The sequence below is a fragment of the Bufo bufo genome, chromosome 1, assembly GCF_905171765.1.
Source record: "Bufo bufo chromosome 1, aBufBuf1.1, whole genome shotgun sequence".
NCBI lineage: Eukaryota > Metazoa > Chordata > Amphibia > Anura > Bufonidae > Bufo > Bufo bufo.
Window position 1 is genome coordinate 77198047 of NC_053389.1, and position 13979 is coordinate 77212025.

The 13979-nt window shown below is 48.4% G+C and overlaps 1 protein-coding gene across 1 annotated transcript in view; it reads left to right on the forward strand.

Moving 5' to 3' along the window:
* Positions 1 to 504: 504 nt before the first annotated feature.
* Positions 505 to 13979, forward strand: part of PPP2R1B (protein phosphatase 2 scaffold subunit Abeta) — a 49625-nt gene continuing 36150 nt past the window's right edge. The window contains exons 1-2 of the mRNA XM_040426454.1: positions 505 to 667; positions 8895 to 8985. Of these exons, the coding sequence (XP_040282388.1) occupies positions 590 to 667; positions 8895 to 8985 (169 nt within the window). The 5' untranslated portion in view covers positions 505 to 589. The remainder of the gene's footprint in view (positions 668 to 8894; positions 8986 to 13979) is intronic.

Below are 13979 nucleotides of genomic sequence, written 5' to 3' on the forward strand. Positions count from 1 at the left end.
CATGTCCGATTTGTAAAAAATGGCCTGGACAGGAAGGTGAAAACTGGCCCGGGGTAGAAGGGGTTAAACCTGTCTATCCTATTTGTAGGGATGTCCTGCGCCCTGGAAGTAATAGCGCCTTCAAAATAATAATAACCCAGAGAATGAGGGGGGCAGAGCAGAATGCCAGAAAGAAAAAAAAAACGCATATAAATGTGGCGGAATCACGTTCCCACCAATTCCAGACCATTTGGAATTTTTTTACAGTTTTGTTGTTTGCCACATTAGAAACGCAAAAATTCCTCCGGGGCTGAAAGGGTTAAACGGGCTGGCTGCCCTCTAATGGCGGAGGTCTGTGGAGACAACAACCTATCACATCTGCGACAATACGGCGCGACACTCTGCAGCCCTATGTACGCCACAGCAGGCGCCTGCGCGTTAGAGCCCTCTCTGCAGAGATCCTGCCGCGGCTGGGGCGTGGCTATGGACAGCTGTAAGTCCATCGTCACTTCCGGTGCTCGGCGGTCCTCTTTTTCCCTGGGAGCTCTGGGGCGGAAGTAGGCCGAGAGTGGGCGAGGAAAACGAAAACGAAGCCGCAGCCGGTATCACGATGGCAGGAGCCGACGGAGACGACTCTTTGTATCCTATCGCCGTTCTGATTGACGAGCTGAGGAACGAGGACGTTCAGGTGAGGAGCGGGGGCCAGGGGCCAAATGACTGTATGAATGGGCTGGGCGCCCCCTCCCCTTCCTCACAGCTGGCCCAGTCACGCTTCGCGTTTGCTGTATGCAGGCCGACATATCGCGATAGAAGCCGGTCTGTGTGTACATAACCCTATGTATGGGGGCAGGCAGTATACCGCACCATGTAGGAGTGTATAACGTCAAACACACTTAAAGGGGCTGTCCATCCTGGAGCTGACAACCCCAGGGTCCTCCCATATTCCCCATATCATATAAATACCCCTCACTGGCCACTGCTGTGTCCCAAAGCGGTCCCCATGAGACCATGACCGCTGCAGCCAGTCACACGCTTGAACAGCATCACTGTTGTGAGGTGGCGTACCGTACCGTACAATGCCGGGGAGCTGCGCAGGTGCCGCTCTGTCATTGTATCCACTACTTACAAAAAAGTAAGGTCATTTGTCACAAAGCAGATTTTTTGTAAAATTCGGTGAAGCGACTGAGGCCTCTTTCACACTTGCGTTGTCCGGATCCGTCGTGCACTCCATTTGCCGGAGGTGCCCGCCGGATCCGTAACACCGCAAGTGAACTGAAAGCATTTGAAGACAGATCCGTCTTCAAAATGCGTTCAGTGTTACTATGGAACCCAGGATGCTATTAAAGTCCTGGTTGCCATAGTAGGAGCGGGGGAGCGGTATACTTACCGTCCGTGCGGCTCCCCTGGCGCTCCAGAATGACATCAGAGCGCCCTATGCGCATGGATGACGTGATCCATGCGACACGTCATCCATGAGCGTGGGGCGCCCTGACGTCACTCTGAAGCGTCCCGGGAGCCGCACGGACGGTAAGTATACTGCTCCCCCGCTCCCCACTACACTTTACCATGGCAACCAGGACTTTAGCGTCCTCGAAGCCATGGTAACCATTCACAAAAAGCTAAACATCGTATCCGGTAATGCGCCGAAACGACTTTTAGCTTAAGGCCGGATTAATGCCTTTCAATGGGCATTAATTCCGGATCCGGCCTTGCGGCAAGTGTTCAGGATTTTTGGCCGGAGCAAAAAGCGCAGCATGCTGCGGTATTTTCTCCGGCCAAAAAACGTTCCGTTCCGGAACTGAAGACATCCTAATGCATCCTGAACGGATTTCTCTCCATTCAGAATGCATTAGGATAAAACTGATCAGGATTCTTCCGGCATAGAGCCCCAAAGACGGAACTCTATGCCGGAACAGAACAACGCAAGTGTGAAAGAGCCCTGAACTGAATTTTACAAAACTTTGCTGAACTCTATTTAGCGGGACAGGGGAGGACGCTGGGGGTTGTCTTCTCCAAGGCTGGACAGCCCCTGTGAAGAGTATTCCCACCTGGAGATGTTTGCCGTATCTATAGGATTTGCCAAAAATGTCCTCTTAGTGAATACGACCTCTGAAAATAGCCATATCCCATATGAAATTGCCCAGCTTGGATGTGCTCTCCATTCACTGCCAGCTATCAGAGGTGGGACCTGCACCTCCTGTCCATTTATAGCGTATTATAGGAATATGTCACAAATGCTGCCCAGATGACAGTACCCCATTACGGGCAATTCTGCCCCCTCCAGAAGAAATTTAGAATCGTACCCCTATTTCCAGGAAAGCTGCGTAACAACCCATATGGCTGCCAGCAGCGCCCCCCGCAGAGGGGGTGACACCCAGTTTTCCCAGGACTGCGGGAAGAGGGGTGGTTATAGTGTGTGATTGGGTCAGCTTACCAGTCAGGAGCTGGGAAAGCTGAGTGACGGCATTACAGGACGTTGACCTGACCTGTGGCATTCCAGCTGTTCCGAGACTACAACTCCTGGCGTGTCCTGACAGACTCATGCTGGGAGTTGCCGATCTACAACAGCTGGAATGCCGCAGTTTGGTCTGGGAGTCACATGACTGATAGCGGCTCTATGTGACCACCTTAGAGGATGCCAGTGTGCGGTAGAGAGGGTGACGGGAGAAGCAGGTAGGTGACGCCCTGGAGACCATAACGCTATGGTCCAGCAGGCAGCAACCTCTGGCACTCCGGCTCCCAGCATGCTTCAAATATCTGTTTACATGTGACTTTATCACAGTGCGAGCGGGTTTACACCCAAATTCTAGACCCACATTGGCAGGTTTATTAGCCTCTGTCCCTAGTGTGTGTCCAAGAGGGGGAGTAGATGTGACCCCACTGCGGACAAGGGCTAATGTCTGCAGAAGAGCCCTTCACAGGCTAGGTCATCAATATCTCTTCAGCAGTGGTCTGTCCAACTTCCAGGACCCCGCTATCGATATAGGCCATCAATATAAAAGGACCAAAAAATCCCTTTCACGTGGAGTATTTCAATGCAGCAAAAATGCATTAAAAGGGGTTGTCTCACTTCAGCAAATGGCATTTATCATGTAGAGGAAGTTAATACAAGACACTTACTAATGTATTGTGATTGTCCATATTGTTCCCTTTGCTCGCTGGATTCATTTTTCCATCACATTATACACTGCTCGTTCCCATGGTTACGACCACCCTTTAATCTATCAGCTGTGGTCGTGCTTGCACACTATAGAAAAAAAGCACAGGCCTCTCTGGTGGCCGGGACCATAGAGCACACATAGACCGGCGCTTTTTCCTATAGTGTGCAAGCACGGCCACAGCTTATAGATTAAAGGGTGGTCGTAACCATGGGAACGAGCAGTGTATAATGTGATGGAAAAATGAATCCAGCGAGCAAAGGAGGCAATATGGACAATCCCAATACATTAGTGTCTTGTATTCACTTTCTCTACATGATGAATGCCATTTGCTGAAGTGACGCATCCCTTTTAAATCATATCACTCGATGTGCTCGTACTTGTTCTGGTTTTTGCTACCCGACGTATCATCTATAGGGGATAAATAGAAACTTAAAGGGGTTGTCCGGGACATACCCATAATTTCACCCAGGCAGCCCCCCTGACTTGAGCATCGGAGCAGTTCATGCTCCGATGCGCTCCCTTGCCGTGAGCTAGATCACGCTGGGCAAGGGCTCTTTTGTTTACAATCGCACACTGCCGGGCGGAAGCGTCTGTGTTCAGTGTTGTCACCGGCACTGATGGGCGGGCTTTAGCGCTGCCCTAGCCATTTTACTGGCTAGGGCAGCGCTAAAGCCCGACCATCAGTGCCGGTGACGTCACCGGGCTTCCTGGCAGCTCCATGGAGAGCCCGGTACGTCACCGGAACCCCTAAAAATGCCTTTGCGATTTAGCGCAGGGCAAAGGAGAGCATCGGAGCATGAACTGCTCCGATGCTCAAGTCAGGGGGGCTGCTGGACAACCCCCTTTAAAGCATTCTTCCATCTGTTAAACATGTCAGATTTTTTAACATTTAATAATCTGTGAAGGTTTAAAAAAAATTAGACCCCCGCCCCCCTTTTTTTTTTTTTTTTTTTACTTTAAGGGATAAAGTTTTCCTTTTAAAAACAGCTACTTTTTCCCCCCAAAAAAACTTGTCAAAACATGTGCCCGCCTGGTAAAGTTACTTCCAGTTAGATGTATTAGAGGGGGTTGTGCCTTTCCTCAGCAGAGGTGATCAATATGAGCTCGGCAGAGGTCCGACTCCCGTCACAGTGTAGTCACGGCTGCGCGTCCCATGTAATTACACTGCGCCGCCTCTACAAACGCGTTGACGTTCCTGAGCAGAAAGCATCGCTTCCAGGAGCGCCGCCTGCTCTTCAAACAGCGGATTGCTGTGGGCGCCGGGAGGGAGATCCCCGCTGGTTCGAAATTGATAACTAGGCTTGAGCGAATGGGATCGGATTGCTTCGTTTACAAGATCTCCTCCGCACTGCGGAGGAGATATTATAAGCAAAGTTTTCAAACGAATGGGGTTCGGATACAGCAATCCAAACCCGATTCGCTCAAGCCTATTGATAACCTATCCTGAGGAGACAGAGATCCACGGCATAAAGTGACACGCTGCAGTTTTCTGAGCCACACCGCAGGTCAATTTACGCAATGTGCAGATGGGATTTCGCTGCCCAGAAATCAGCCGTGGCGAATCCCCAGCATTTACGCCACATGTGAATCCATCGTAAGGCCTCCTTCACGTTTCCATGCCAGTGTCACGTCCATGAAAAAATGTACGTGAAGGATCCGTGGTAGACCTGTGTGTCCGATTTTTACCATCCGTGTCTCATCCGTAATTCACTGACGTTGCTCAGCTGAAAATTAATTTCCAAAGAATCTCCTATTCGTCTTCAGTGAAAAACGGACACAACACGGATGTGTGTTAGTGATTTTCACGGACCCCTAGACTTCAATGGGCGTGCTTGGTTGCTGTGCAAATGCTAATCCACAACGTGTGCCGCTTTCCTGATGGCATGGTCACGCAGCCTGTCGTGTCCCATTGTTTCCAATCGAATTCTGCGTCGTCATTGACCCCTTAATGAACCTGACGTACTAGGATGTCATGACGATCAGGTGGGCACAGGAGCTTTGCACACCCGATCAATGCAGGGGCCCTGCTGTATCTGCCGACATCGCTGTAAACGCAGATGCCAGCGGATTAACCCCTGATATGTCGCAATCAACTCTGACTGTGGCATCAGTGATGGTCAGTTCGCAGTGTTCGCCAGCGAACACATGCGGGCTGCCATCTTTAGTAAGGTAGACTCACCCGTCCGGCAATGCACAGGTAGCCCTTACCTGTGTCGGGAGCCGGTCTGATTTCAAATGCAGTCATCGGGAGCAGGCAGTTCCGAGAACAGCCCGATGAAGGCCCCCGGCAGCTGTTCTCTGTACTGCCTGCTCCCGGTGACTGCATTTGATTTCAGACCGGCACAGGTAAGGGCTTACCTGTGCATCGCCGGACGGGTGAGTCTACCTTGCTAAAGATGGCAGCCCGCATGTGTTTGCTGGTGAACACTGCGACCTGACCATCACTGCGTGGCATATAAGAGGATCGCAGAGGGAGGGGGCTCCCTTTGCCTCTCCATCGGCCCCCCATGCTGCGGTGACAGCGGGGCAATATCTGCCATGTCAACCACAGGCCTCGTAAAGGCTGGGTCTCACAGGCACAATGTCGGTGTGAAACTGACAGTTTCAGTGCAGTACAATACACCATGTATAGAACAACATGGAAACAGGGAGCAGACCCCGAAATGTTGAAGTCCCTGCACTGGGACAAAAATAAGAAGTTGTTCGACAGTCAGACGAAAGATCATTAATGAGTGAAATATCTTTCTGTGAAAGAATGTTCCTGAAAGATCTTCCGTCCATCATACAGTCTATGGGCAGTTTGAACAACATAACAGCCAGTATTAAAGTGGACTGTCACCAAAAACTCCAATGCGATCTGAAAGCACCATGTTATAGCGCAGGAGAAACGGAGCGGATTGATGTATATATTTGTGGGAAAAGATTCAGTAAAAGTTGTAATTTTTACATTTACATCTCAGCTTTTTCTACTTTCTGTGAATAGTATCGGTACAGGAGGGCGGAGCTATCAGTGATTGATGGCATTGTGTGCACAAGGATAGCTGTCAGTCACGGATAGCTCCTCCCCCCTGTACCGATAGGACTTTACAGGGCTGCAGATGTAAAAACTACAACTTTTGCTGAATCTTTTCTCATGAAAATATATATCATTCTGCTCTATAAGGGCTCATGCGCACAAACGTATTTTTTTTCCATGTCAGTTCTGTTTTTTTTGCGGTCAGTATGCGGAACCATTAATTTAAATGTGTCCACAAAAAAAACCCGGAAGGTACTCCGTGTGCATTCCATTTCCGTTCCACCAAAAAATAGAACAGGTCCTATTATTGTCCACATTAGGACTGTTCTATTAGGGGCCAGCTGTTCCTTTCCGCAAAATACAGAATGCACACGGACGTCATCCGTATTTTTTGCGGATCGCAAAATACATACGGTCGTGTGCATGAGCCCTAACACTGCTTTCAGATTGCATTGCATTTTCTGGCGACAGGTCCTCTTTAAGGCAGGTCTGCTAAATGAGCGTTCATCCATCGTCTACATGATGTATGTGGACAGCTGTAGGGCGCCTTCACACGCTGCAGATTTTGATGCAGAAATCCATGCGCTCACTGCACCTTTAAAATGAATGGAATTGATTTTCGGTCGTGGACAATTCTGCAGCAAAATCGTAAGCGCGTGAAGGCGCCCTTAGAGGGGAGGGAGTGCGGATAGTTTATGTAGACAAGTCCAGACACTGCGGAAATGTACATGGATCCCAGGGATCAGCCTCCTCCAGAACTCCAGCTGTTATCATACTGTAACTCCCAGAATCCTCCTTTCAAGAACAGGCGAGCAAGTGTGCATGCTGGGAGTGGTAGTTTCACAGAAGCTGGCGTGCCGAAGGTTGCTGTTTCCTGGGATAGAGTACAAGCCAGGAACCTGCCCTTTGCTTCCTTTCTAATCACTGCGTCCCAGCTCTGCTGCCCCTTTATGAAAGTTTTACACCCTGGATCCTGCAGCATATCGGGGGAAATTCAGAAGGCAGTTTTTTTTCAAATTTTTTTATATATTTTTTTTGTGTGCATTGACATACTTTACCCCAAATTTATCAAATGTTAAACAGTTTTTGAACAATCTGGTGCATCTTTACAACCAACGCTGTTGTTACTCCAGTTTTTAGCCGCCCCCTTCCCCTCCCCTTACTCCAGAATGATTGCACCTTTTTTGCAACTTTTTAAAAGGACCCAGTTGATAAATGGGGCGTCCACATATTTAGCAGATGAATGGAACCGATTTTCAGTCGCAGAATTTTCTGCCACAAAATCTGCCGTGTGAGAAGGCGCCCTTATACTTGTGTCGCCTCAGACATTTTAACCCTTTCCCAAATACATCACAATTGTGTGCAGCCACAATGAAAAGAGGTGCAGATGTAGCTCTTGTTATAGCAGGCAGTGGGGGCATGTTCAGCATGCAATGTGTTAACGTCCCGTCCCCTGATGTCTGCCTCATCCCCCGTCCGTGATGGTATGTCTTGGTATAATGTCATTCCATGACTCGCTGATCTTGATGTTCATAGCAGAAAATTGGCATTTTTTCCACAATCTGTGGAGTGTTCATGTATAATGACTTGGCTCGTGAGCCAGTGACGCCCACGGTGAGTGAGTGCCCTGTTCCTGGATCCAGAAAGTGACATGATGATTTCAGAAGAAGATTCATCCTCGTCTGGGGGGGCAACAGCTCTGGATCATACTAATACATCACTAGGGATCCGGGGGGGGCGACAGCTCTGGATCATACTAAGACATCACTAGGGATCCGGGGGGGGCGACAGCTCTGGATCATACTAAGACATCACTAGGTATCCGGGGGGGGCGACAGCTCTGGATCATACTAAGACATCACTAGGGATCTGGGGGAAGGGTTGGAGAAGCTCTGGGGGGTGACAGCTCTGGATCATACTAAGCCATCAGTAGGGATCCGGGAGGGGGGGGGTGACAGCTCTGGATCATACTAAGGCATCACTAGGGATCCGGGAAGGGGTTGGAGAAGCTCTGGGGGGTGACAGCTCTGGATCATACTAAGCCATCAGTAGGGATCCGGGAGGGGGGTTGGAGAAGCTCTTCTGGGGGCGGGACAGCTCTGGATCATACTAAGACATCACTAGGGATCTGGGGGAAGGGTGACGGCTCTGGATCATACTAACCCATCACTAGGTATCCGGGGGGTGGTTGGAGAAGCTCTGGGGGGTAACAGCTCTGGATCATACTAAGCCATCAGTAGGGATCCAGGAGGGCGGTTGGAGAAGCTCTGGGGGGTGACAGCTCTGGATCATACTAAGCCATCAGTAGGGATCCAGGAGGGCGGTTGGAGAAGCTCTGGGGGGTGACAGCTCTGGATCATACTAAGCCATCAGTAGGGATCCAGGGGGGGGGGGTTGGAGAAGCCCTGACTGCAATCATTGGGTGAATCATGGTCCCTTTATGGACAGATCTGTTACATTTCCTATCCCTGTTATATCCAACCCCAGGTTTAAGGCCTAATGCACTGGAATATTGGCAATCCATATAGTTGATGGGATCTGATTTAGAAAATGCATTTTCAGATATGTCCCCTTTACCCTATTAGAACATTCTGAGCTGATAGAGGAGGCTCCATTGTTTGGGACCCGCATTAATCATATTGGTTTCTTAGTGTTTCTTTATTTCGCCTGTGATCCTGTCTCATCAGGGACCTGTGTTACTGTACAGCCAAAGTAATGGTCTTCTCCTTCTCCTACAGCTGCGTCTGAACAGCATTAAGAAGTTGTCTACCATAGCCCTAGCGCTGGGCGTGGAGAGGACCAGGACGGAGCTGCTCCCATTTCTTACCGGTAAGTATTTTATGCTACAAGTCTTGTAAGACCAAGAATGTAGACACAAAGGAGCAACCGGCCTGCTTCCTAAGGCTGCACACAACACAAGGATGTTACATATAGCAGATCACAAAACTAGGCCCGCTTTCACACAGTCGGTGTTTGGTCAGTGATTTGTGAACCAAAACCAGGAGGTGACTCAGTGAAGCCTACACAGGAATAAGGGAAAGATCTACAAAGTTTCACACCGATCCCTCTCTACTCCGCCAGTGCCCAGGTCCCGGCTGTGCTTTTTCCTGCAGGAAATGGCCATAAATGCTGCTAAACCAGCCACGGACTGCAGCAGTGACCGCCTCAGCCAGTAATTGGCATTCACAACCATCTGCTGCCGAATCTAGAACTGTCGCAGGAAGAGGACCCAGGCACAGTGGGAACGGCAGGGGATCAGTGGGGTCTGTATAAGTTCTGGGGGTTAATTACAGCCTCTGCAGGGACAGCCTTTTCTCTTGTGCTGGAATATGCCTTTAACCACCTCCGGACCGCTGTACGCACAGACGCGTCCTGGAGGTGGTTGATTCATTCCTCCTGGACGCGCCGGCGCGTCCTCTCGCGAGACGCGAGACTTCCTGTGAACGCGCGCACACAGGCGCGCGCGCTCACAGGAACGGAAGGTAAGAGAGTTGATCTCCAGCCTGCCAGCGGCGATCGTTCGCTGGCAGGCTGGAGATGTGTTTTTTTTAACCCATAACAGGTATATTAGACGCTGTTTTGATAACAGCGTCTAATATACCTGCTACCTGGTCCTCTGGTGGTCCCATTTGTTTGGATCGACCACCAGAGGACACAGGTAGCTCAGTAAAGTCCCACCAAGCACCACTACACTACACTACACCCCCCCCCGTCACTTATTAACCCCTTATTAGCCCCTGATCACCCCTAATCACCCCTGATCACCCCATATAGACTCCCTGATCACCCCCCTGTCATTGATTACCCCCCTGTCATTGATCAACCCCCTGTAAAGCTCCATTCAGATGTCCGCATGATTTTTACGGATCCACTGATAGATGGATCGGATCCGCAAAACGCATCCGGACGTCTGAATGAAGCCTTACAGGGGCATGATCAATGACTGTGGTTATCACCCCATATAGACTCCCTGATCACCCCCCTGTCATTGATCACCCCCCTGTCATTGATTACCCCCCTGTAAAGCTCCATTCAGACGTCCGCATGATTTTTACGGATCCACTGATAGATGGATCGGATCCGCAAAACGCATCCGGACGTCTGAATGAAGCCTTACAGGGGCATGATCAATGACTGTGGTGATCACCCCATATAGACTCCCTGATCACCCCCCTGTAAAGCTCCATTCAGATGTCCGCATGATTTTTACGGATCCACTGATAGATGGATCGGATCCGCAAAACGCATCCGGACGTCTGAATGAAGCCTTACAGGGGCATGATCAATGACTGTGGTTATCACCCCATATAGACTCCCTGATCACCCCCCTGTCATTGATTACCCCCCTGTAAAGCTCCATTCAGACGTCCGCATGATTTTTACGGATCCACTGATAGATGGATCGGATCCGCAAAACGCATCCGGACGTCTGAATGAAGCCTTACAGGGGCATGATCAATGACTGTGGTGATCACCCCATATAGACTCCCTGATCACCCCCCTGTCATTGATTACCCCCCTGTCATTGATCACCCCCCTGTAAAGCTCCATTCAGACGTCCGCATGATTTTTACGGATCCACTGATGGATGGATCGGATCCGCAAAACGCATCCGGACGTCTGAATGAAGCCTTACACGGGCGTGATAAATGACTGTGGTTATCACCCCATATAGACTCCCTGATCACCCCCCTGTCATTGATCACCACCCCTGTCATTGATCACCACCCCTGTCATTGATCACCACCCCTGTCATTGATCACCCCCCTGTCATTGATCACCACCCCTGTCATTGATCACCACCCCTGTCATTGATCACCACCCCTGTCATTGATCACCCCCCCTGTCATTGATCACCCCCCTGTCATTGATCACCCCCCTGTCATTGATCACCCCCCTGTCATTGATCACCCCCCTGTCATTGATCAACCCCCTGTCATTGATCAACCCCCTGTCATTGATCAACCCCCCTGTCATTGATCACCCCCCTGTCATTGATCACCCCCCTGTAAGGCTCCATTCAGACATTTTTTTGGCCCAAGTTAGCGGAATTATTATTTTTTTTTCTTACAAAGTCTCATATTCCACTAACTTGTGACAAAAAATAAAATCTCACATGAACTCACCATACCCCTCACGGAATCCAAATGCGTAAAATTTTTTAGACATTTATATTCCAGACTTCTTCTCACGCTTTAGGGCCCCTAGAATGCCAGGGCAGTATAAATACCCCACATGTGACCCCATTTCGGAAAGAAGACACCCCCAGGTATTCCGTGAGGGGCATATTGAGTCCATGAAAGATTGAAATTTTTGTCCCAAGTTAGCGGAACGGGAGACTTTGTGAGAAAAAAATAAAAAATATCAATTTCCGCTAACTTGTGCCAAAAAAAAAAAATTTCTATGAACTCGCCATGCCCCTCATTGAATACCTTGGGGTGTCTTCTTTCCAAAATGGGGTCACATGTGGGGTATTTATACTGCCCTGGCATTCTAGGGGCCCCAAAGCGTGAGAAGAAGTCTGGTATCCAAATGTCTAAAAATGCCCTCCTAAAAGGAATTTGGGCCCCTTTGCGCATCTAGGCTGCAAAAAAGTGTCACACATCTGGTATCGCCGTACTCAGGAGAAGTTGGGGAATGTGTTTTGGGGTGTCTTTTTACATATACCCATGCTGGGTGAGATAAATATCTTGGTCAAATGCCAACTTTGTATAAAAAAATGGGAAAAGTTGTCTTTTGCCAAGATATTTCTCTCACCCAGCATGGGTATATGTAAAAAGACACCCCAAAACACATTCCCCAACTTCTCCCGAGTACGGAGATACCAGATGTGTGACACTTTTTTGCAGCCTAGGTGGGCAAAGGGGCCCATATTCCAAAGAGCACCTTTCGGATTTCACTGGTCATTTACCTACTTACCACACATTAGGGCCCCTGGAAAATGCCAGGGCAGTATAACTACCCCACAAGTGACCCCATTTTGGAAAGAAGACACCCCAAGGTATTCCGTGAGGGGCATGGCGAGTTCCTAGAATTTTTTTATTTTTTGTCACAAGTTAGTGGAAAATGATGATTTTTTTTTTTTTTTTTTTTTTTTCATACAAAGTCTCATATTCCACTAACTTGTGACAAAAAATAAAAACTTCCATGAACTTACTATGCCCATCAGCGAATACCTTGGGGTCTATTCTTTCCAAAATGGGGTCACTTGTGGGGTAGGTATAATGCCCTGGTATTTTAGGGGCCCAAATGTGTGGTAAGGAGTTTGAAATCAAATTCTGTAAAAAATGACCAGTGAAATCCGAAAGGTGCTCTTTGGAATATGGGCCCCTTTGCCCACCTAGGCTGCAAAAAAGTGTCACACATCTGGTATCTCCGTACTCAGGAGAAGGTGGGGAATGTGTTTTGGGGTGTCATTTTACATATACCCATTCTGGGTGAGATAAATATCTTGGTCAAATGCCAACTTTGTATAAAAAAATGGGAAAAGTTGTCTTTTGCCAAGATATTTCTCTCACCCAGCATGGGTATATGTAAAAAGACACCCCAAAACACATTCCCCAACTTCTCCTGAGTACGGAGATACCACATGTGTGGCACTTTTTTGCAGCCTAGGTGGGCAAAGGGGCCCATATTCCAAAGAGCACCTTTTGGATTTCACTGGTCATTTACCTACTTACCACACATTAGGGCCCCTGGAAAATGCCAGGGCAGTATAACTACCCCACAAGTGACCCCATTTTGGAAAGAAGACACCCCAAGGTATTCCGTGAGGGGCATGGCGAGTTCCTAGAATTTTTTATTTTTTGTCACAAGTTAGTGGAAAATGATGATTTTTTTTATATATTTTTTTTTTCATACAAAGTCTCATATTCCACTAACTTGTGACAAAAAATAAAAACTTCCATGAACTCACTATGCCCATCAGCGAATACCTTGGGGTCTCTTCTTTCCAAAATGGGGTCACTTGTGGGGTAGTTATACTGCCCTGGCATTCTAGGGGCCCAAATGTGTGGTAAGGAGTTTGAAATCAAATTCTGTAAAAAATGACGAGTGAAATCCGAAAGGTGCTCTTTGGAATATGGGCCCCTTTGCCCACCTAGGCTGCAAAAAAGTGTCACACATCTGGTATCTCCGTATTCAGGAGAAGTTGGGGAATGTGTTTTGGGGTGTCATTTTACATATACCCATGCTGGGTGAGAGAAATATCTTGGCAAAAGACAACTTTTCCCATTTTTTTATACAAAGTTGGCATTTGACCAAGATATTTATCTCACCCAGCATGGGTATATGTAAAATGACACCCCAAAACACATTCCCCAACTTCTACTGAATACGGAGATACCAGATGTGTGACACTTTTTTGCAGCCTAGGTGGGCAAAGGGGCCCACATTCCAAAGAGCACCTTTCGGATTTCACTGGTCAGTTTTTACAGAATTTGATTTCAAACTCCTTACCACACATTTGGGCCCCTAGAATGCCAGGGCAGTATAACTACCCCACAAGTGACCCCATTTTGGAAAGAAGAGACCCCAAGGTATTTCGTGATGGGCATAGTGAGTTCATGGAAGTTTTTATTTTTTGTCACAAGTTAGTGGAATATGAGACTTTGTAAAAAAAAAAAAAAAAAAAAAAAAAAATCATCATTTTCCGCTAACTTGTGACAAAAAATAAAAAGTTCTATGAACTCACTATCCCCATCAGCGAATACCTTAGGGTGTGTACTTTCCAAAATGGGGTCATTTGTGGGGTGTTTGTACTGTCTGGGCATTGTAGAACCTCAGGAAACATGACAGGTGCTCAGAAAGTCAGAGCTGCTTCA